The sequence below is a fragment of the Nerophis lumbriciformis genome, linkage group LG14 (genome assembly GCF_033978685.3).
Source record: "Nerophis lumbriciformis linkage group LG14, RoL_Nlum_v2.1, whole genome shotgun sequence".
NCBI classification, from domain to species: Eukaryota; Metazoa; Chordata; class Actinopteri; order Syngnathiformes; family Syngnathidae; genus Nerophis; species Nerophis lumbriciformis.
The window spans coordinates 15,417,017-15,442,488 of record NC_084561.2 but is presented as its reverse complement, the minus strand read 5'-3'; the positions used below and the strand labels follow the sequence as shown (position 1 = coordinate 15,442,488).

At 36.9% G+C, this 25,472-nt stretch overlaps 1 protein-coding gene across 4 annotated transcripts in view; it reads right to left on the bottom strand.

Moving 5' to 3' along the window:
- Nucleotides 1-25,472, bottom strand: part of camsap2a (calmodulin regulated spectrin-associated protein family, member 2a) — a 100,473-nt gene that overhangs the window by 36,199 nt on the left and 38,802 nt on the right. For 2 of the 4 annotated variants that reach the window (XM_061975997.1, XM_061976000.1), the window contains exons 4-7: nt 23,937-24,023; nt 12,890-12,922; nt 8,612-8,753; nt 5,077-5,216 (exon numbers count right to left, since the gene is read on the bottom strand). In XM_061975997.1, coding sequence (XP_061831981.1) covers nt 5,077-5,216; nt 8,612-8,753; nt 12,890-12,922; nt 23,937-24,023 — 402 coding nt within the window. The remainder of the gene's footprint in view (nt 1-5,076; nt 5,217-8,611; nt 8,754-12,889; nt 12,923-23,936; nt 24,024-25,472) is intronic. The other 2 variants (XM_061975999.1, XM_061976001.1) reach the window with 1 other exon arrangement.

Below are 25,472 nucleotides of genomic sequence, written 5' to 3'. Positions count from 1 at the left end.
CTTTATGTACAATTAAAGTATGCTGTTCTACTGTGTAATGAAGAAATTAGTTAAGGGAACTGACTGTGAAAATTAAAGTAAATGTGATTTATGTTGGGTTTTTTAAAATTTACATCCAAATCATAATTTGTATTTATTTATATTCTAAATCAATTCATAATTTTCAAGAAAGAATAAAAAAAATAAAAAAAATAGAATATTTTCATAACATGGAATGAAATCATGTTTTAGGCCACCCTGAGCTTCATCGCTTACTCGTTGCGTGCATATATCAGACATCAGCAGCCACGAGGAGCCTTTGTAACTTGTAACCTGTGTTGAAAAGGCTTAATAAGGATTTTTATACCAATTAATATATTGCAAGAATTGGTTTGAATCGAGAGTTGATTTTGAATCCAATCATCACCCCAAGAATTTAAATCAAATCGAGAGTTGATGCAAGATTCATATCTCTATTAACGTGTTACAGTGTTGTGTACATTTGATGCTGTTTCTCAAAGGAATGCACAGACAATGAAATGGCAAGGTACTTCATTTGTATTAGAATTAAAAGCGTGATTTTATCAAAGGTCTTATTTGTTCTTGGATATTTATAATTGGTCTTTAACTAAACAAAACTTTATCCAATTACTCGATTAATCGAAGGAATTTTGAGTACAACGTCCGATTACTAAACTATTCAATAGCTGCAGACCTACTTTATACATTACATTGTTCAACCCATCCTTCTGTACTGTTCCACATGTTTTTTCACCATGCTTTCTGTAACCAACCGGACCAAACTCACACGCATTACAAACATAGCAGCTAAAATCATCGGCCTACCCACACCCAACATTTCAGACTTAAACCACAGGTCCATCACCCGACTAGCAAAAACAATAGTCCAGGATATCACTCACCCACTACACCAATACATCATCCCACTACCATCAGGGCGCAGGTACAGAACTATCAAATTCCGGAGGGCCCGCCTCAGGAAAAGCCTTATCCCTGCAGCTATAGCCGCCCTTAACAGTAGGCCCGGCCGACCTGTCTGACAAGCCTGTAAATGTGTGTTGGTCATGTATGATGTCTTTTTGTTATTTTTTTTTGTGATGTGTAATGTCTATTGTTTAAATGTACGGCAGTGACAATGAATTTCCCCAAGGGGACCAATAAATCTAAATCTAAATCTAATCTATAATACTGTAACACATTATGTCTTAAAGACGGACATCCCTCCGTTCTGGCGCCCATGGTGGCGTAACCATCTTCCGTTTTGTTCTGTGTACTTGAAGCATGTCTCTCATGCAGTTGTTTTGGGTGGCTTGTGTGTGTTGTTGGTATTGGCAACATTTTTGCATTTGTTTTATGGTGTTGGCATGTTTTTGGGTTTCAATTATTTCTGTGTATTCCTGTGCTCACTGGATCATCCAGATCAGGGTTCCCCAACCTTTTTTCCACCAGGGACCGGTTTAATGTATGCGTTATTTTCGCGGACTGGCTTTCTACGTGTGGCAGATTAAAACAGCAAAAAAATTAGCAAAAATTAGCCTTTGGCTACAATCTGGCACATTAACATTTTATACGTCCATTAATGTGCACTGTCCCATGTACTATAACAAAGGAGTTGTAATATACATCTATTAACAAGCTTATTGGTGTTTTTAGTGGGACAGGCAAAACTTAAGTCGGAGAAAATGCAGTATTTTATAAATTAATTATTGTTTCTTTGCGGCCCGGGTGCAAATGCGTCACGGACCGGTACCGGTCCCCAGACCGTTGGTTGGGGACCACTGATCCAGATGATTGTACAGATCCATGATTAATACCAATGACAATATGCACTTTTCTGATGAATATATAACTTAATTTTAGGGCATTATTGTCAGAATTTATACACAATAGTAAGTAAATACAGGCCAAAACTAACCTTGTTTTTCTATTTATCATTCTTGAGTTGTTAGGCTTGCCTTTATGTAATCTCATTTCAAACTCCATTGCTTTGCATAATATTGTTCCTCCTGTTAAAGTTTTATTTCCACATCAACACCTCTCTTACTCTACACACCTCATGTCGCGGCGCCGTCTCTATAATAAGGTCTGTGTTAGTGTGACGGCCCAACACGTACTGCTACTGAGGGTGTGACTGCGGGAGAAACTGGGTCAAGGTTGCCGAATCTAATGGGCTTGTGTGAAGTATGAGCCGGTCCCAGACAAGAACTGTATGTGCCACGCTTTTTTTCATCTTTGGTGCAATCCGTGTCAGCTAAATTGCCCGCTTTACATAATTAAACTAGTTTTTAGGTTGAGTGTTAAATTGAATTTTTTTAGCCTGTGAAGCAGCATGTAAAGAGGCCGTGGTTTCTTGTAGCAGACACATCTGTACTGTTTTGTTTGTACTGACAAACTGCTGCATCATACATCACTTGTTTTTTTTTTCAAAATTACTTATGTTTTCACAATAAACACTGGATGGCAGTTAAAGTACATACTCAAACTCATTGTCAAATTACTGTATTGTAACTAATAATAGTAATACAGTATTTAATTATAATTAATTATAACAATGGAAAGTGAAAAGCGTTTGTCTATCTAAAATATTAATTTATCTTCCAACACATTTGTGAAATATTTATGATGCAAGATGATGAGAGATTATCATCACACTTCAACATCTCTATTGTGTAAAAGATGCTTTTTTGATAGGTCTGTCAGAGTATGTTGGTGGTGAACCCCAAGATGCAGAGATGGCGGCAGGCTTGGTACAAGAAAACATGATTTAATTTAACACTATAGCAAAACAAACAAACAAAAGGGTACAAACAAAAGGCGCGCACAAGGCGGAGAACAAACTAGGCTATGAACTAAAATAGCACAAAGGCTAACTGTCGACAAGAAACAAAAACACTTACTGTGACACGAAGGAACTATGACATGAGCAGAGTGAACAAAAGTAGACAGAGCTACAACGACAAGTATTATGACAGGTAGTAGTGACATCGACAATGACAATAATCCAGCACTGACTGGAGGGGAAGGCAGGTTTAAATAGCAGCTTGCTGATTGACACCAGGTGTGGCCAGGTGCCAATCAGCCGCAGCTGAGGAGAAGCAGCACTCAGGGAGACAATGAGGAAATAACCAAAATAAGAGCGTTGACAGGAAATGACAGAGGAAAAACTAAAACTTAACCAAACTGTCAGGGACAAGCCTGACAAGGTCACTGCAAATCAAAATTGGTTCTTAATTGTCTTACCATAGATCAGTGGTTCTTAACCTTGTTGGAGGTACCGAACCCCACCAGTTTCATATGCGCATTCACCGAACCCTTCTTTAGTGAAAATTAAAATGTTGGGTTTTTTTTCAAATTCAAGACAAAGTTATATGTTTTTGATAACACTTTAGTATGGGGAACATATTTTAAGTAACAAAGACTTAATTTAGAGTTTTTTGGACACTAGGGGAACATATTCTAAGTAACAAGGACTTAATTTAGAGTTTTTTGGTTAGGGTTAGGTTTAGAGGGTTAGAGTTATAATAAGGCCATGCCGAATAAGGCATTAATAAGTACTGAATAATGACTAGTTAAGAGCCAATATGTTACTAATTTGCATGTTAATAAGAAACTAATTAAGTGTGAATATGTTCCCCGTACTAAAGTGTTACCATGTTTTTTTACTGGTGCATAAAATGAACCGTGCATGAACATCACCTTGTTCAAACAACAAAACCAACACAGTGCATAAACTCACAACAAATTACACACCTGCAAATCAGTGTGACTTCTGCTGTTGCCGTATCTGTAATACGCCGATAAAGAGAAGTTTTTATTTACACGATGAGTCGGGTGTGTCTTGACCTCCACCGAACCCCTGAGCCCGACTCACCGAACCCCTAGGGTTCGATCGAACCCAGGTTAAGAACCACTGCCATAGATCAATAAAGGTTAAATTATTGTATAAATATATTAAATTAATATTATTGCTCGTTGCTGTTCCAGCTTTGTTTACGGTACACAATAAACTAACAAGTTTTGATCAAACAGTTGACATGCGCGTTTACACAGGGATTGGTTGAATTTGCTTGAATTGGTGCGATCGCCACATCGAAAAATCCTATAGAGATTCTACAAAGAACTAACACATTTGCAACAGTGCAAAGTAAGGCAGGGAAAAATGCAAACAGCCAAATAGAAAATTAAGGATATGAACGAAATATAATGAAAGAGCAGCTAAGAGAGGCTTGTGGTCAAGTGATGAAGACAAATTTGGATTCAAATGCTTTTTCCAGTTTGAGTCGGAGGCACTCATTTCTCTTGTTTCATGCTGACTTTCTGGCTAGGGAGCGCACCATCTGCTTTTTTAATCTTTTTCCGGGCAAAATACAGTAAAAAAAAAAAAATAAAGTGCTTGAAAACACTAATTTGTCAAGTATGACCTGGTCTAATTGCAGTACAAGGCCATCAATACCTAGGCCTCTAACCACAAGGCCTACTCAGTGGACTAGTGGTTAGAGTGTCCGCCCTGAGATCGGTAGGTTGTGAGTTCAAACCCCGGCCGAGTCATACCAAAGACTATAAAAATTGGACCCATTACCTCCCTGCTTGGCACTCAGCATAAATGGTTGGAATTGGGGGTTAAATCACCAAAAATGATTCCCGGGCGCGGCCTCGCTGCTGCCCACTGCTCCCCTCACCTCCCAGGGGGTGAACAAGGGGATGGGTCAAATGCAGAGGACACATTTCACCACACCTAGTGTGTGTGTGTGACAATCATTGGTACTTTAACTTAATTCAATAGCTTTGTTCTTTTAATGACCAATATAACAGCAGTTATATAGCGATAGTAACAGATACAGTTGGTAAGATTATGCATAAACAAAATACATATTTGAAGAACATTGTTCCAGTTACTTTCTTGAGAGGTAATTAAAGGTAAAATAAGGGTAAATATGGCAACTCTGAGCAGTGAGAGCTGTGCCAGCGACACTAACTGTATCACCTCAGTGTTGCTCATAGTTTTTTAGGGGGGCCTTTATTAGTCAAAGAACCATATTTGGATTATTTCAAAGAGTTTCTACTGTTGAGGAGTACCTTGAGGGTGGACGAGGCATAGAGCATGTCCTCCAGACTGAAATGGCAGCAGTCGTCCAGATTGTCCCTGCAGAAGTCCTGAATGAGCTGCACGTTGTACAGACGATCCGCAAGCGTCATGTTCTCCTTCAGACACACATCTGCGAGCACAAAGGGAGCCATTGGTGTGCTTGTGGGTTTGTCGCGTTGCTGCTGAATAAAGTGGTGCTGTGGAACTTTGGAGCTCCTTAAGTGTCACGGAGTGAATGACCGGCTGAATGTCATCATCAAGTGGGTGGAGACGCGTTCTCATATCTGACGACAAGACAATGTGCACTGATAGATCTTTTGTTCTGATGAGTAAAACGTGTGTGATTGTACTATGAGCCCGTCGTCACACGTTAAGACAGGTAAACAAAAGGTTGATGGGATTATGCAACATTATTCTTCTATTGGTTACAACAGGAAAGATCAGTGTGTCATTAAAAAAACATCCAAGGGCCACAACATCTAATTTATAGAAAATGTTGTCATTTACGGTGATGATAATGCTCCGTTTTAAATGACACTGCCAACAGGAAAAGACTACGAATAGCAAGTAATAATATTGTACTTATTAATGCACTAAACAGCAGCACTATTTCGAGACAGATAGAAAATAAATAATTTGCCAATTCGCGTCTCAAATTTTGCAACATCACTCTATTGCGTTTTTAAAGCCAATTTTACTTAATTTTTGCCCTAAATCAAGCCTAAATTTAAATGTAATATGGTTAACCGTGAGGGTTTTGTGATACAGACAATTTACGATACAAATTAGGGGTTTTCAATCTTTTTGACCTTGGGGCCGAACTTTTCCACTACCGAGGGGCCCAGAGCCCACTCAATTATTAAAACTCTTGATTTTAATGGTATTCAATAATAATATCTATCCTACTTGCAGTTTAACAACCTAGTCAAATGATATAAAAGCATGTGTTAATCACAAAGATGTATTATCTAACACATAAACCTTTGGCTTGAGTCAGGCAGAAAAATAAGTACGAACAAATATATTGCATAAGAAAGGAAAACTGACGGAAAATAAATGTACATACAATTATGTTGTTGAAATAAATAAACTAAATTAATACTGAATATGTTTTTTAACTCGACTGTCAATAAAATTTAAGTGCAAATAAAAATACAACTTAACAACTTCAGTTACAATTTTTCCGCCGAAGAAACTTTTCTAGTTCCAGCCTTTTTCTCTTTGTTTGATACTGTCATTACTGCCACAAGTGGTGGAAAAATGTATTACAAGTGAGTACTACAGCGGCCCATACATACTACAGCTGAGAAACACATTTTTGGTGGCCCCCTGGAGAGCGCTCGCGGCCCAACATTGGGTCCCCGGCCCTATGGTTAAGAACCACTGATATAAATGTGGCAGACGATAGAGTTTTAAATTCTATCGTCATATCGTTATAATTTATGTTGGTGACACATTCTAGCTGTGTCTGCAAAGTTGACAGCGACAAGCAAACAAATGCATCCTTAAAGCACTGTCGCATTGTAGATAGCGGCTAACTTCCCTCTACTATGCAAAGCCATTTATAAATCAGCATTCCTCGCCTCCATGGCGACAAATAAACTACGTTTTTTACAAGTATCATCCCTGGAAGATGAGGAATACACTGTTGGAAGGATAAGCTAACCGCCAGCTATAGCTCATGATGTAAACAAAAGTGAGCAGATCGATACAAATATCGGCAGTAATGTTACTAAGTTTAAAATCATTATTCAGTTGATACTACACTGGTAAGAGCAATATTTTTCACGATCAAAAAAATATGTTGTCGTTTTTGTGATCTAAAATACTCAATGGTTTGATTAAAACATTTTTGGGACCCATGTGGATCCCAAATACACAAAAACAGGCACCAACAGGTAAGAAAAATTGGTTTCACATGATACAACTTCTTTACGCCACTTGGTGATTTTATTTATTTGCATTTTCTTTGTTTTTACAAAGAAAATATGTTGTTGTGACTTGAGTTGCAGGTTTTGCAACAAAAGACAGCATTAAGAACTGCACTTAAGTTAAATAATTCAGTTATATTTTGTTATTGATTTTAAATACACATGCTTCCCTTTCATCATGTTCTGCTTTTTGATAAAAACTGTTTAAGCCCAAAAAATTATCTTCTTTTCAACAAAGACATTGTAAAATAACAAATTATAGAGCTGTAATTATATATACCGTGATTTTTTTGCCTAAGATTATTATGTCATGACTAGAGATGTCCGATAATGGCTTTTTTACCGATATCCGATATTCCTATATTGTCCAACTCTTAATTACCGATACCGATATCAACCGATACCGATATATACAGTCGTGGAATTAACACATTATTATGCCTAATTTTGTTGTGATGCCCCGCTGGATGCATTAAACAATGTAACAAGGTTTTCCAAAATAAATCAACTCAAGTTATGCAAAAAATGCCAACATGGCACTGCCATATTTATTATTGAAGTCACAAAGTGCATTATTTTTTTTAACATGCCTCAAAACAGCAGCTTGGAATTTGGGACATGCGCTCCCTGAGAGAGACTATGAGGAGATTGAGGTGGGCGGGGTTGGGGGGTGGGGGTGTGTGTATTGTAGCGTCCCGGAAGAGTTAGTGCTGCAAGGGATTCTGGGTATTTGTCCTGTTGTGTTACGGTGCGGATGTTCTCCCGAAATATGTTTGTCATTCTTGTTTGGTGTGGGTTCACAGTGTTGCGCATATTTGTAACAGTGTTAAAGTTGTTTATACGGCCACCCTCAGTGTGACCTGTATGGCTGTTGAACATTAACTTGTGAATGTGAAAAGCCGTAGATATTGTGTGACTTCGCCGGCACGTAAAGGAAGTGCCTTTAAGGTTTATTGGCGCTTTGTATCTCTCCCTACGTCCGTGTACACGGCGGTGTTTTAAAAAGTCATACATTTTACTTTTTGAAACCAATACCGATAATTATGAAACCGATACCGATAATTTCCGATATTACATTTTAAAGCATTTATCGGCCGATAATATCGGCAGTCCGATATTATTGGACATCCCTAGTCATGACAATCTAATACGGGCCCATGCCAATCATATATATATATATATATATGAGACTGTACTACTTTATTTTTTTTATATATATAAAAATGAGAGAAAAACAAAGATTATATCCTCAAATTATATGAATTCAATCTATCAGATTGCTATTAAGTGCTATGATTTGCTATGAGATTTTATAGTACTCAGTTCCTTTTTTCTTTAGTCATTTTAGCCAATTACCAGCTTATTATCACCAAATTCTAACTAGCTATCTATACATTTTACCAACAAAGAAGAAAATGTGAATATCTTTGGGGCATTTGCGTTAATCTATTTCATAGCCAGAATGTTTATTAGTTGTAAATTAACTTCAAAAGGGCATAACATTGAAGTGAATCTATTGCAGTGGTCAGTGGATCTCGTAACACTGTGAAATCAACTTGAATTTAAAGAGTGGTGCTATAAAGCAGCTCCTTACCATCGAGAGGCAGCAGCTGGGGGCAGTAGAAGTGCAGCAGAGCACACAGTGCTGAGCCATCTGCGCTGTCCTTCAGCAGGTTGTCCACTGGAGGGATCCAGGGAATTGCCTGGGTGCTGCTCAGCTCTTTCCTGTAGCGAGCCTGGATGACATAAACACAGTGCAGTCAGAGCGTTATCTTGCCTACATCCATCATTCTTACTTTTTGGGGAATCAGCTCGTTAAATCAAATGATAAATACAACTAAATATAGCAATGTGAAACCAATGACTGTGATTGATTGCTTTAACTGCCACTTCAATCTTACAAATCAACATAATCATATGGAAAGGTTAAAGGCAGCATTTTAAATAATAATATGATATAATGTATCAATGTCAGCTGTGTTTTAGAGAGTGCAGCTCAAGGCAGACAGTGTTCAAGGGCCAATGCAGCCAGAGAAAAGTCTACAAGGAGAAACATTTCCTGTCGAGTCCTGGGGTGTCCAAACTAGGGCCCACAAGTCATGTTCAATTAATATTAAAAGTCAACTTCTATGCTGCTGCTTTGTCGCCAACTTGTGGTCAACATAAGTAATTCAGGTTTGTGACTATTACCTTGCTTTGAATCAAATAAAGCGCAGAGTTTACTTATACGACCTAATGCAAACAACCTTCTCTAGTCATGGTGCAAAAACAGATACGATCACATATAACACAATATAACCCAATTTGTGGATATTATAATAAAAAAAAACATGCAATAAAATAAATCAGAGTTACACTTATATTAAATCCATTACAAAACATGATGGGAAAAATGCATAAGACTATCTAAGCACTTATCCATGTTTGTTGCATTTTAGCTGCTTGATATTTCTGATTGACTACAAAACTTTAAGGAGGTTGTCACAGAAGTAAACGAGGTAAGTGTCCACCGTTCACATACTCTTAATATCCAATTATATTAATTATATATCCATTATATTAATATAATATGTACACACACACACAAACACACACACACACACTCATGTATATATATACATATATAAATATATATATATATATACATATCTATATATATATACATATCTATACATACATACATACATATATATATCCATACATATCTATACATACATATATATACATACACATGCATATATATATGTATATATACATACATATATATATACACATGCATATATATATATATATATATATATATATATATATATAAACACACACACACACACACACACACACACACATATCCATCCATCCATCCATTTTCTACCGCTTAACACACACACATATATATATATATATATATATATATATATATATATATATATATATATATATATATATATATATACACACACACACACACACATATACATATATATATATATATATATATATATATATATATATATATATATATATATATATATATATATATATACATATATAGATAGTTACTTTACCGTACATGCAGTCGGCTTTCGGCTCTCAACCAAATTACCAATGCTGCTCCGAGGATAAAAGTTTGGACACCCTTGATATATATATATATATATATATATATATATATATATATATATATATATATATATATATATATATATACATACATATATATATAGTTACTTTACATGCAATCGGCTTTCGGCCCTCAACCAAATTACCAATGCGGCTCCCAGGGCAAAAGTTTGGATACACCTGTGTTAGACTAAGACAATCAGTCTCTGGGAAAACGATTCTAATACAATAGCACTTTTTGTGTGTGGTTATTACTTTGTAATTAGAGATGTGTAAGAAATCTGGTACATTTTTGGCAGCGGCCGAATCCCGCCGGTCCTACTGGGTACCAATTAAGGTCCATCCAACTGTGCCACGTTTCGGTAGTAGGGTTGCACGTGACGTCACGCTCTCTTGCTGACTCAGCTGCTGACTTCGGCACTTGGCGATCACTCCAGCAAAATGAGAGTGGATTCAGCCAAACTAACTCTAGGTATATGGCGCTATATTTGTACCTTAAATGTTGAGGTTGCAAAGGCAGATTTTGAGGACAGAAAAATATGTTTTGCAAGCACGGATATTATATTTTGAAAAGAAATTCAACTCAAGCGAATATAAATGTATTCTGTGTATTCTGTTTGCTATAATCCATATTAACACTTAATAAATTACTGCTATCTGCAGTCAGATCCCCTCTCTTCCTCTGTGCATTCAACTTTTTTTTCTACACTCGCTCAGATTTCTGTGCGCAAGTTTAGACACACGTTATATTTGTGTCAAAATGGCACAACATTAAGACACAAATATAACGGCATATACCAGAGGTAGTTTGGCTGAGTCCGCTCTCATTTTACTGGAGTAATCGCGAAGTCAGCAGCTGAGCATACACTTTTCTACAAATGTGCAAGCATTTGTATTATAGTATTTATACTAATATATATTGTATTAAATAGTATTTATACTAATATATATTGGCTTTGCTATTGACATGCTCCTGATCAGCATTAATGATTAGAGATGTCCGATAATGGCTTTTTTGCCGATATCCGATATTCCGATATTGTCCAACTCTTAATTACCGATTCCGATATCAACCGATACTGATATATACTGTCGTGGACATTATTATGCCTAATTTTGTTGTGATGCCCCGCTGGATGCATTAAACAATGTAACAAGATTTTCCAAAATAAATCAATTCAAGTTATGGAAAAAAATGGCAACATGGCACTGCCATATTTATTATTGAAGTCACAAAGTGCTTTTTTTTTTTTATGCCTCAAAACAGCAGCTTGGAATTTGGGACATGAGGAGGTTGAGGTGGGCTAGGTTGGGGGGGGGGGGGTTGAGGGCAGCGGGGGGTGTATATTGTAGCGTCCCGGAAGAGTTAGTGCTGCAAGGGGTTCTGGGTATTAGTTCTGTTGTGTTTATGTTGTGTTACGGTGCGGATGTTCTCCCGAAATGTGTTTGTCATTCTTGTTTGGTGTGCGTTCACAGTGTGGCGCATATTTGTAACAGTGTTAAAGTGGTTTATACAGCCACCCTCAGTGTGACCTGTATGGCTGTTGACCAAGTATGCATTGCATTGTGAAAAGCTGTAGATATTATGTGACTGGGCCGGCACACAAAGGCAGTGCCTTTAAGGTTTATTGGCGCTCTGTACTTCTCCCTACGTCCGTGTACACAGCTGCGTTTTAAAAAGTCATAAATGTAACTTTTTGAAACCGATACGATCATTTTGAAACCGATACCGATCATTTTGAAACCGATACCGATAATTTCCGATATTACATTTTAATGCATTTATCGGCCGATAATATCGGCAGTCCGATATTATCGGGCATCTCTATTAATGATTATAACTTTTTAATTTCAACACCTTAAATCTTTTTAACTACAACTAAGATGCATCTTACAATCTAACAGCTGGTGTGTAATAAGTAAAATAATCACAGTATTAACATCTCTTAGGGCGCAACATGAGACAGCAGGACTAAAATGACCAACACTACTGCCATCGAGCGTCTTAAACTCGCAACTGCAATTGCAACAAATGATATTCCGAAATGTGATAATGAAACAAGATAACAACCGGAAAGCAGTTATCATGACCAGCCCTTTTTTTAAATGTTGCAATAACAAATTCGATTTTATTATGAAAAAAAATTTATATTTATTAACACACACAAACGTACCAATGTCGATTCCCATGTACCAGGAATTGGTACCGTATCAGTTGAAATGTGAATGGTACCCATCCCTAATTGTAATAGTAGGATGTTGTCCACAGTAGTTTGACTGGTGAGAGCCGTGTATCATGACTGCTTTTTCCAGTTCAAATCCTATGTTTACATTCTGTATACCCAGGTTTCTATCATCTGGACCTTTGTTGGAGGTAGACAAGGGGTTAAACAAAAAGAGTTAATCACTGCTTACGCAACAGTAACGTTGGATGTGATAACATTACAGAAATAGGCAGTTTTACACCACAGAAACTCCGTATGCATGCCACCACCCTGGCATGCAGCTAATACCCTCCTAAGATCAATGACTCTGTTTCTTCTGAACACAAGCTCCCAAGTAGGTAGTAGTGCATTTTTCGTTTTTCTGGTCTGAAGGCAAAAATATAAGGTATTGGGCCCTTGGCACTAGGTCCAAGTTTTGCAGAACCTGGGACCTCTTCTTGTGGTGTAAAACTGCGTAAAAGTTGCAAAGTGGGGGTAGTGCCATGGATGCAAAGATGAAAGGGTTTAGCATGAATGAGTTGACTTACAGGCACAAGCTTCATGTACCACTTGGTTGGAGACTGCAGCAGCAAAAGACAAACAGCAACAACAAAGAAATAGCTGTTAGTGAGATTAGTCTGTAACATGGCTGGCACACACGAGCACAGAGAACAAGAGCTATGAAGTCCACATAGACAACAAAGACAGGAAGTGTTCCTTGCATCATACATGTACTTTGTAATTAAGGATGTCCCCATCAACATTTTGGCCTCCGATCCGATATTTTGGCATCAGATCTGATCCAATTTCGAGTCCCGATCTGATATTTTGACAACAGATCATAGACACTTGTACATTTTTATAAAACATATCGTATTACATTTAGAAATTGCTGGTATTGTTGTAAACAAAATTACATATTAAATCCATCCATCCATTTTCTACCGCTTGTCCCTTTTTGGGGGTCGCGGGTTGTGCTGGAGCCTATCTCAGCTGCATTCGGGCGGAAGGCGGGGTACACCCTGGACAAGTCGCCACCTCATCGCAGGACATATTAAATGTGTGGTATTTAATGCCACATACAATTTTTTTTTCGAAAATAAAGTGTCTAGTGCACAATAACTAAACAAAAGCAAAAACTACAACTGGCTCTCATTTAAATAATTTGGGGTTTGCCCTCAAAATTGTCTTTTATCCAGAGACTTACTCCCTGACTTTGTAAACTAAAGACTAAAAATGATTTTTTTATCAATAAGAATAAGAAAAAATAAATGATCGCAAAACCTTTGACAGCTTTTCTCCTCCTCTCTCTTGTCCACTTTCTGCTTTTTTTTTTTAGTTATCTCCCTTTAGCTCCATTCCCCTATCCCCGCCCTCTATATGCACACACAGTCCACAACACTGGCAGCGCAAGCGACATCACCAATAGGTCGACCGCTCTTATGTGCAGACTTGGAGCAGTCTTATGCTTATTTTACTCTTTAAACAAATCATCAAAGCAGTAAAAATACAAATATATGCTTTTTGATAATTGAAGTAATGGATTTGTTTGATTAATCATCTCAGCCCTAACTGGGACATACAGTAGCTGTGGTAAATATCGGTAGCTCATCAGCCAGTTACGATCAGTTAAAAAAAGCAAATATCTGGCCTGATCCGATCCCGACATCTTTATATGAAATAGAGTATAAGCAGAGATCCAAACATGCATGGAACCTTCACGAGCCTGGGGAGGGTGCATTACCCTCACTGTGAAAAGTCAGGTGTAAAAGCGTGAAGAACAACTCCACAAACGTACAACCCAGCTTTTGACGAGCGATAGTGCTCGGAAGACAAAGCCTGGAGACTGTTTTCCATTGTTTGGTAATTCCTCGTGAAAAATGTAAACAGGGGTGTCAAACGTAGCCCAATGGTCATTTGCAGAGCCGAGCTTGTTTTTTTATGGGTTGTAGTACAGGAAAGAAAATTATATAGTGAAGAGAAAAAGCTGAATTGTTGATAATAACAACAAAACAATAGTATAATGATAAAAGTAATAATAAATGAACCCTCAGTGAGTTTGTGGCACACTCACTGGCTGTACTGACACTGTGCTGCTGTTTCATAATGGTGCCATTTACTGGATTAAAAAAGTCACTATATTCGACTTGCCGAATAAATATACATGTACCTCATTTGGCGCAATAAGATCAAATTTCTCCATGTTTAATAAGTTTTCCCATTTCTTAGTTCTATTTAAAGGGGAACATTATCACCAGACCTATGTAAGCGTCAATATATACCTTGATGTTGCAGAAAAAAGACTATATATTTTTTTAACCGATTTCCGAACTCTAAATGGGTGAATTTTGGCGAATTAAACGCCTTTCTAATATTCGCTCTCGGAGCGATGACGTCACAATGTGGCGTCACATCGGGAAGCAATCCGCCATTTTCTCAAACACCGAGCCAAATCAGCTCTGTTATTTTCCGTTTTTTCGACTGTTTTCCGTACCTTGGAGACATCATGCCTCGTCGGTGTGTTGTCGGAGGGTGTAACAACACGAACAGGGACGGATTCAAGTTGCACCAGTGGCCCAAAGATGCGAAAGAGGCAAGAAATTGGACGTTTGTTCCGCACACTTTACCGACGAAAGCTATGCTACGACAGAGATGGCAAGAATGTGTGGATACCCTGCGACACTCAAAACAGATGCATTTTCAACGATAAAGTCAAAGAAATCTGCCGCCAGACCCCCATTGAATCTGCCGGAGTGTGTGAGCAATTCAGGTACAAAGGACCTCGGTAGCACGGCAAGCAATGGCGGCAGTTCTACCGCTTACTCCCTTCGGGGTCGCGGGGGGTGCTGGAGCCTATCTCAGCCACTAATAGACTAAAATCCTTTGGGAAACGCTACAAGCAAATAATATGTATTTGTGTTTAAATAAGACAATTACTTTTGAGCCATGATTACTGACCTGATTGAGCGAACTAACGTGCATTTACAGGCACTGTGTACACATGACAAAAAAAATCAGAATTCAAAAGAAAAATATCAATATTCTAAGGTTGCTGTCCTTCACACCAATTCTGGGAAAAACAACATTTAAACTAAGACCATGTTTATATGAACAAGATTGTTGTGTGTTGCTTTTATACACACACACACACGCGCAAAGATGATGTTGGGGAAATGTTGTGGGAAAACGACATGGCCTCACTGAGAGAAATTAAATTAACTAAGCATCACTTACAATGAATATGATTGCTTAACATCGAAGAAGCAAATATAAGTGGGAAGTTGATTGTGAGGACTCAACTTTAACCCCTATGTGTGCACACCTCGATAAATATAAACGACAGCAACAGGATGAAGATCGCTTTCTTAGATTTTCCTGATATGATTAAAGTCACAGGTCACTGAATGCTAATCTAAGTCAGCAGCTGAGGTCTGATCGCATCAGAGTAAGAACACGTCATAATCCAATCATCAACCTTATTTGTTAATCAAGTTTAGACTATACTGCCTGCACAGCAGCACAAATGTGACGTTGCTGCTGGGGTTCAGAAAAGGAACACTAAAATTGTAGATCTGCAGACGATTATAAATCCTTTGAAGCGTTCTTAATATGTTTGCCTGCTTGTCATGAAGCAACAACAGCATGAAAAGATGTGTTTATTATATAACGGGACACTCAATGGGGACACTGACAAATTATATCACTGTAAATTATACAAGGTCACATGAGTTTATATATATATATCCATCCATCCATTTTCTACCGCGTGTCACTCTCGGGGTCGCGGGGGTGCTGGGGCCTGTCCCAGCTGCATTCGGGCAGTACACCCTGGAAAAGTCACCACCTCATCGCAGGGCCAACACAGATACACAGACAACATTCACACACTAGGGTCAATTTAGTGTTGCCAAGACAAGTTACATGTCTTTGGAGGTGGGACTGCCCACACAAAGACCCCGAGCCCAAAGATCGAGCCCAGGACCGTCGTATTGTGAAGCATACGCACTAACCACTATGTGTGTGTGTGTGTGTGTGTATATATATATATATATATATATATATATATATATATATATATATATATATATATATATACATATATACATATATAGATGAAACTCTAAATATTTGAAAATACTGTGTAAAAAATAATTAATTTAAGCAATTACACTTTAAATGTAAAACTAATATGTGATATAAACTCATTACACACAATACAAAGTGAAATATGTCAAGCTTTTATTTGTTATAATTTTCATGATCATGGTTTACAGTTTTTAAAAAACTAAATTGTTTTATTAATTTTCAATTTAAGGTTTTTTTTATTGGATATAACCTATAATTATTAAAAATTATATCAAACTAAATTTTGAAATATCTTGATTTGCATGTTATGAGAATATGTCATAAATTTGTGTCACCTTGTAAATCTAATTGGTGGACTAAATGAACCTTAGCACGATATTCAAATTTGTATGCATGTATATATATATATATATATATATATATATATATATATATATATATATATATATATATATATATATATATATATATATAGATACAGATGAAACTCTAAATATTTGAAAATACTGTGTGAAAGTTAATTAATTTAAGCAATTACACTTTAAATGTAAAACTAATATGTGATAAAAACTCATTACACACAGTACAAAGTGAAATATGTCAAGCTTTTATTTGTTATAATTTTCATGATCATGGTTTACAGTTTTTTTTTAAAAACTCAATTTGTTTTATTTATTTTCAATTCAAGGTTTTTTTTAATGGATATAACCTATAATCATTAAAAATTATATCAAACTAAATTTTCAAATATCTTGATTTGCATGTTATGAGAATATGTCATAAATTTGTGTCACCTTGTAAATCTAATTGGTGGACTAAATGAACCTTTGCACGATATTCAAATTTGTATGCATAAATATATATATATATATATATTAATGCAGCTGAGATAGGCTCCAGCAACCCCAAAAGGGACAAGCGGTAGAAAATGGATGGATGGATATATGTATTGTACATACATACGTACATACATATATACATCCAGCGGCTATAAAATTATAGTTGAATAGAAGATGTGTCTAATATCTTTATTTATGATCCAAATATGTTGACACGGACACGGACGGAATATTTTTGTCTCTCATCTGTCTTTGCAGCCATTTGTACTTGACTGTGCCAGTTTGCACGAACATTCTCGAAGTGCTAAATAAACACGAAAAAACTGCGGTCCCAGAACAGTTTCAGTCTTGATAAAATAAATATGGAGTGCTATATGGCTATATTTGCTTCTTCTTACAGTATTTATTGTGTGTTCTGATAATGAGCATATGTTCTACACCTACATGAAAACAGACACACTACCTGGATTGCGCTTTTCTATTTTGTTCAATACTCTGCTCACAGGCTTAGTAGGTCAGCTTTAAGTGCGCTATCAAGTTTGCACGTGTTTGAATACACGCAAATCTTTAGACGATCGATCAGGCCTTAAGTCTTGTATACTCCATATTGTGTTGCTGCTATTGGAACTTTCATTTTCTTGAGGGCACACACCTGTGGGATCAACTCATCTAATCTAGAAATGATAATGTACTGTAATATCTCAATAATAGTGATAGATTGATTACTTAAGAGTACATACATACAATACAGCAGATGCTTTGCACGTAGGATCAATACGTAGAATACAAATAATATTTACAAGCTGATAAACTCTGCCTTTTATTTGGTGTCGTCCACCCAGCAGCTAAAACGGTTCTGACCTTGTAAAGTCACTGTTCTTTGTAGTCTGCAGGGTCCAAATCGGACATGTGGTAGGTAGGAGGGGTGCTTTTGAGAGGAGGCAGAGCGTGACGGGATGGAGGGTGGAAGAGGCTTCGGGTTATTTCTGAGGCTGCCATGATTTTTTTAGCACAGTTTAGAAATACATGAAAATAAAGAATGATGTTAGGCTTAAGGGGTTTGAATAAGAATTATAGTGTATTTGCTCAGGATGTGAGTATGGGGGTTGGAGACCATTTTGTAAGAGTGCAAATACATTATTACCTTTAAATTTGAAGATTTCCAGACTTTTAAAATCACACAAAAATGATCTTATCTAAAATGCTTGTTTCTTTTTTGTCCTGTCCAGCTTCTCAGGCAAAACATTTTGTTGATGTAGATGCCCATATCGGCTGTGCAAATTTACTTTACAAGAGAGAAGTGTGGGATACTTCTCTTGTTGCCTTATTTGTATTTGTAATAAGGCAATAAAATGCTTGTTTCTAATGAGACAAGACTTACATCTCAGTGGGCATCTAAAGGAGCAACTCTGTGTTGCGCTTTATTTGTGATGCCACCACAGAACAGCATTGCAGATAAAAAAAAAAAAGGTCATGATGATAACCACAGAGCAGTTTAATGGCAGTAAAAGGCTAGAACAGATTCATTTAACTTCCATAATTTCCTATGAAAAAGATGTTTAAATAGCTGAAGAAATATGAATTTTTTTGTTCAAACTCAGCATTTCAAATGTATTATTTAAAGAGGACCTGTGTTGATTTTAATCTACATTTAAAACACTTCTTCATGGTCTAGAAAATATGTATCGCATATGCTTTGGTGTGAAATTTGCATACACTTTGCTCGACTGTGACATTTATAACTTTCTTTCTACGAATGTCTGCAAGATGTTCGTTTTTGGAAGCGTTCTATGATTGCAAATGAAACCACGCCCAACCCTCTACAAAAGTATCAGAATGTATCTTTTGAAAATGTACACTGTTGAAACACATATCTTGAAGATGACCATCACCACAACTTTTTAAAATATACACTTCATAAACATTATATAGATTCACCCGGGGTCACAACATTAGGTACGCCTGCACACTCACCGATCGATTCATAAATAAAAGCTACTGTTAGCAGCGTTTAAGTCACACATGTTATTATGGACATGCCAAAATTAGATGAAAATAATACATTATTGTACCTTTTCTTATGATTCATCAAACTCAACTTGCCTTATACAAAGCTCATCTCCCTAAGGCTGAGAGCTTTACTTAATGTCCAAATAAGTCCATCCACCTTGTTGTGACATCACAAAGTAGCCAGACTGCAAAACACCGCAGGCAGAGGCATCCAAAACAAAGTGCAAGCTCACGTCAAAGTACATGAGCCTTAAGATTTGATACTTTGCATTGTCCATCCTGTATAACACAAATATTCAACATTGTAAAAACAAGTCAGAAAAGACCAAATTTATCAAAGGTCTACTTCAAAATCAATCTGTTTTTCAAAGGCCTATTATCTAAAAGCAAAACAGTTTAAGAAACTGTAAAGTACACAGACAATATACACAATTTTTTAGATGATTTGCCAACCAATTCACTTGTTAATTGTTGGATCTCTAATACACTAAGAAACCAAAGTCTGATGTTTTCAATGTGGACTCGAGGAGGATAAGGAGGCCTGTGCTAACAACGGTATGGTTTAGAGCTCATTTAATCCTACCTTTTGTCAATGCCTGTTACTGATATAACTTTAACATGTTGGCGCTTGCAATGCTTTCTTTTTTTATATTTTTGTACAATTTTGTTCAAGTCTAGTGTGAAAATAAAGGACGGTGTTGAAAAAATATAAGACATAAATAGGCAATTAGGACTCTAAACAAAGATGCTCAATATATATAGCTTGTGCATTGTTAAGGAAAAGGAAGGAATACAAGTAGGGCACGAACGATTTATCAATTAATTTCATTAGAAAAAGCTTCAATGTATATTCTATTGTTAAAAGAGTGTAACTAACGGTAATACAAATTGATGAAATCCAGACCGCATTGAGTGACCAGAACTTTAAATATGCAGACATAGGCAGCAGGCAGAAAGATTAAAAAAAATCTTATTAATGCACACATGTTGAAATTGTAATTTCAAAAATTAGGGTGACATTGAAAAGTTGTTCCGTGACTATGGAAGTATGGGGTGGTTTCTTAAAATAGCTGATCTCAAATTTAACCCTGATTGAAAAGTAATTGAACGGTAGATAATTGATGAGCCATTTGTCTGCTTTTGTGTATTACTGCACCGTGTTTGGGACATATAGTAGCTTCATGTCTATATTTGACTGATGCGTGCGTTTTTTGTTTTTGTTTTTTTTCTAGTTTATTATTTTTATTTGATTTGATTAATAATTTGGGGGAGAAAAAAAAAAACATTTAACGTGTTTAATTGTATTTCTGGACAGTATATGTCAAAAATTCAATAAACAATCGTTTAAAAAAAAAAAAATAAAAAATTACAATTTCTATGTTGATGATAATTCACTATAGAAAAAAGAATGAAGGTAATTAACGCCAGGCAGAAAAATTGTTTACTATTCTAAATATTTTTCCTAAAATACACACCAAGGCTATAAAAGTGTGTTTAATCCGATTACTCGATTAATCAATAGATTACTAGATTACAGAAATAATCAATAGCTGCAGCTCTAAATACAAATGTAAAAAAGGGATAAAAAATATATAACATTTGAATAAATAAAAGTCAAGTTGTTAACAAATAGAAAATTAATAATAAAAGTTTTTTTTCGCAGATAACCCATTTCACTCAGTTTGTAAAGATTTACAAATAATAATGGAGCATAGCATGCATCCAGAGCATAATAATTCATATCACGGCCACTGGTTGGCTTAGCTCCAAGCAGCATTATCATATTTGATTACAATTGTGTAAATGTGTTCTTTAATGTCTCGAAGGCTCTCGCAATGCTAATAAAAACATGTCTAGACTGTCGTAAACAGGTTTTTTAAGCTATTAAAATATTCTATTTACAATGAATGATTCCTACTTCGCGGAAATTAAGCTTCCACAGTCAGGCCAGAGACCAATTAAAAGCAAGGATTTACTGTACATTCTGCTGATTGACTGCCGATGTTAGTGGTGTCATCGGTACTGCAAATTCATTATGATCCTTCATTCTAATTCACTTTTTGAAGTGGTAAGTACCTACACATTTTACAATTTAAAATGTGTTTTGTGAGAGGCTGATTAACATGGTTTATTTAGAGTGGCCAAAATAGGCATTTTTAGGGCTTTTTTTTATGAGTGCATTCATTATTTGCCGTATTACGGCAAATGTTTGTTGGTAAACGGTCCCTAAACACAAATCTTCACAACGTTGAAATGGATGTTTTAGCTTGGTGTGCAAGCTGTAGAGTAAGCTTTAAAGAAGTCATGATGAAATAATGTGAGGTCAGTGGATTCATGCTGTGCTGCCTCTGCACACTGACTCGTCACATCAGCATCAAACAGTCTGCAGCGACAAGACACACACACTTGTACACACCACCACTGCAGTGGCGAGATAATATCTAGCCATTAGGGGTAAGTTTTCATTATAGGGGATAGTGATTAAATTTAGCAATTGATCAGAATAAATAAGATGCTTCCATCATCATTTAGTGTTTGTGGGACCTGACCAGGGTAAATAATCCAAGCAATTGTGTTAGGTAAAAATTTTATCAAAGAACTCGACAGAAGAGGCTATACTATTGTCCGACAGTAGGATAGCTATTGCAGACCTGGGCATTCGGCAACCCGCGGGCCACATCCGGCTCTTTGTTCGTCCCTGTCCGGCCCGCGTGAGGCCAATCATAAATTACAAAATACATTTAAAAAAGTATCTATGTCGAGTGTGCAATACAACGGTGCTGCTTTTGTTTTGAAAAGCGTTATTTGTATTACTTCCGTGTGGACGTATGCTCGTGCGCGATTGTGAGTGAATGTGAACAGTGGCAATCACAAATTACAAAATAAATTTAAAAAAACATCTATGTCGTGCGTGCAATACAACTGTGCTGCTTTTATTTTGAAAAGTGTCATTTATGGGCGTATGTCCGTCTGTAACCTGTGAGTGAAGGTGCACAGCGACAAGTGATGCCCGGTTATCCCCGAGACGCTAAAAAGAGAAAAGTTGATGACGAATGCCGTGTTTTCAACAAGACATGGACTGCCAAGTATTTCTTTACAGAAATTAAAGGTAAAGCCTTGTGCTTAATTTGTGGTACACAGGTTGCTGTGTTTAAAGAATATAATTTGTATCGCCACTACACGACGAAGCACGAGGAAAAAAAACGTAATCTGTCTGATGAAGCAAACCCAACAAGGACTTTTTGCCAAATTTCACACCCCCAGTGATGCAGCCATCAGGACAAGTTTCGTCATTTCTCACAAAATCGCCAGAAAAAGCAAGGCTTTTTCTGACTGAGAGTTTATTAAGGAGTGCTTATTGGACTCTGTTGCGCTGATATGTCCGGAGAAGAGGGGCGCATTTGACAACGTGTCACTCTCCCGACGCACTGTAACGAGGCGGGTTGAGACCATCGCTGGAAACTTGGGAGCTTCAGCTGAAGAACAGAACGGTCGACTTTGACTGTTTTTCGCTGGCTTTGGATGAGAGCTGCGATGTACGTAACACCGCCCAGCTGCTCATCTTCTTATGTGGGATAACTGCAGACTTTCAAATCACGGAGGTGCTGGCAGCCATGCAGTAAATTAAAGAGACAACCACAGGTAATGACTTGTTCACATAGGTAAATGCGTGTTTGGACATGTTAGGACTGAAATGGGACAAGCTGGCTGGTGTGACAACAAATGTTGTCCAAATCTGATGGGGAAAAATGTTGGACTTTTAAAGAGGATGCAGGATAAAGTGACAGAAATTTACATTTTTGTATTGTATTATACATCAGGAAGTGTTGGGTAAGACAGTGTTAAAAATAAAACCATCAAAAGCAATGTGCTTTTGTATAAAGTTAACTCAGGTTAAATTAAATTATTATTATTATTATTATTTATCTTACAGTACATCAAAAATAATTTGAGCAAAATTTAATTGAAATATTGTCGGTGTGGCACTCCAGCAGTGCTCAGGTTGCTCATGCGGCCCCCGGTAAAAATTATTTGTCATCCCTGAGCTATTGGATTTCCTGGTATGTCGTTCCGCACCATATTTTCCAATATTAAAATGTCACTGAGTATATTGCTGTATTTTCCCGAGGGTAACCTTAACTTACTAAACCTTGAGGCAACACAAGGCATTCTGTTCAGTAAAATGACATAGGAGAGAAGGGTATTTTGCAACAACCAAACAAATGATTGGGTGGTTCAGTGAGCAATTAATGGCAAACAAAATGCTACACACACACACACAAAACACACACAACTGTGACACTTTTTCCTGATAGCATTAGTAATGGCTGTTGATACCACAGTTATATAACATTGGGACATTTAGTGACCTCACAGAAAGCAACTATTGGCCAAATTAGACTGGAGAGTGCAGATTTTCTGGTTAAGGCACAGATTTAGTGAGGGATTCTTGCAAAGATTAAGTCCTAACTTGTTGTGATTCCTTCGATGAAGGCTGGATTTTAATGGCTTAAGTTCCGTCGAGGAAGCCGCTCCCAGATAGCCGAATGACACAAATGTCAAGGACTTAAATTCATAAAGTGGATTTTGCTTAGCTTGCCTGAAGCTGTCAGTCAAATGAAATCTGCATGTTTTTGCTGAGAAAGGAGTTAGGACTTACCCGAGGACTTCCTGCAGCGTCTGCACTCTGTGTCTCCTTTTTTTTCTTTTCCTCCTCAGCAACAATGTCTTTCAGATACTCGCTTATCTAAAGGGGGAAAACCAACAGGATTAATTTACATCGGGATGCACAGTAACTAATAGCAATTACTTTATTGTCTGTATTAAGGGGAACTGCACTTTCTTTTGTGGAATTTTGCCTATCGTTCACAATCATTATGAAAGACATGACGACGGATGGATTGATATTAAGGCATTCTAGTAAACGTAAATGAAAGTCTGCTTATAGCGGAGCCAATGGGAGCTCCTCTATTCCGCCCATAAAATCCAATAAATAACCATCCAAAAAGCGCCAACAATACATACACCAAGTATTAGTGGTACTATTATAAGTGCTTATGCAGACAAACTATTTATAGCGCATGTAATCACGAGCTTGTGTACAATTTTGACATGATCGACTGGCAAGGTGTTTCCTCGCTTCCTTGCTCCCTGGAAGTTTATTGGAAATCATAAATCATGCCTCTCACCTGGACAGAAGAAGTCTGAGGACGTGTTCCGACAAGTTGATACACTTAGACAGCCAATTTAGACCCGAAACTACAACAATACTAAACAATACTACAGTGTAAAGCAGCACATTTGTCAACATAAGCAAGTACAAAATATATATTTGCATTTTACTTACAGACACAAAGTGTCCAAAGCAGAATCATATTAGAAAGAATTCAGTAACAAATGTGTCTGCATCAGTCAACTTAAAGGGCGATGTGCTTAATTCAAATAATTATTGTGACCACTAGGTGTCGCCATAAAATCAATTACCACCTCACTGTAAAAGCATACATCTGTCATAAGATTAGTGTTTTTCATACCTATCATTGTTGTCTGAGTGATTTCACTTGCATTGCACATTACAAAATAATAAAAGCATGTATTATTGTTCGTGCTCATATCGTACCGAATAAATATCGGGATCGGCCAGTACTCAATGCGCTGGAATGGCATTATCCATCCATCCATCCATCCATCCATCCATTTTATACCGCTTGTCCCTTATGGGGTCGCGGGGGATGCTGGAGCCTATCTCAGCTGCACATGGGCGGAAGGCGGCGTACACTCTGGACAAGTCGCCATCATATCAGAAGTCAAAAAGTTATATTAGGAGACCCTTAAAATATATTTCCTCTATAGAACCAGCGTCCAATGTAGTGGACATTTGTGGTTTGCATTACAAGGCAATTTTTTCTAAAACGTTTAATGCTGACAAAAGAAACAGTCGGTCTGCAGCTATCGATTGTTTTAATAATGGAGTAATCTATGGATTAATATGTTCGATTAATAGAGTAATCAGATAAAACACACTTTATAGCCTCAATGCGTATTATAGGGAAAATAGTTGGAATAAACAATGTTTTTTCTGCTTGCCACGAACTTCATAATTTTTTCCTATTAAATGCACATCTTCAACATTGAAATGGCACTTCTAAAATGTTGTGCATTAATAAAAAAAAATTGTATTGCAGCATCCACACAC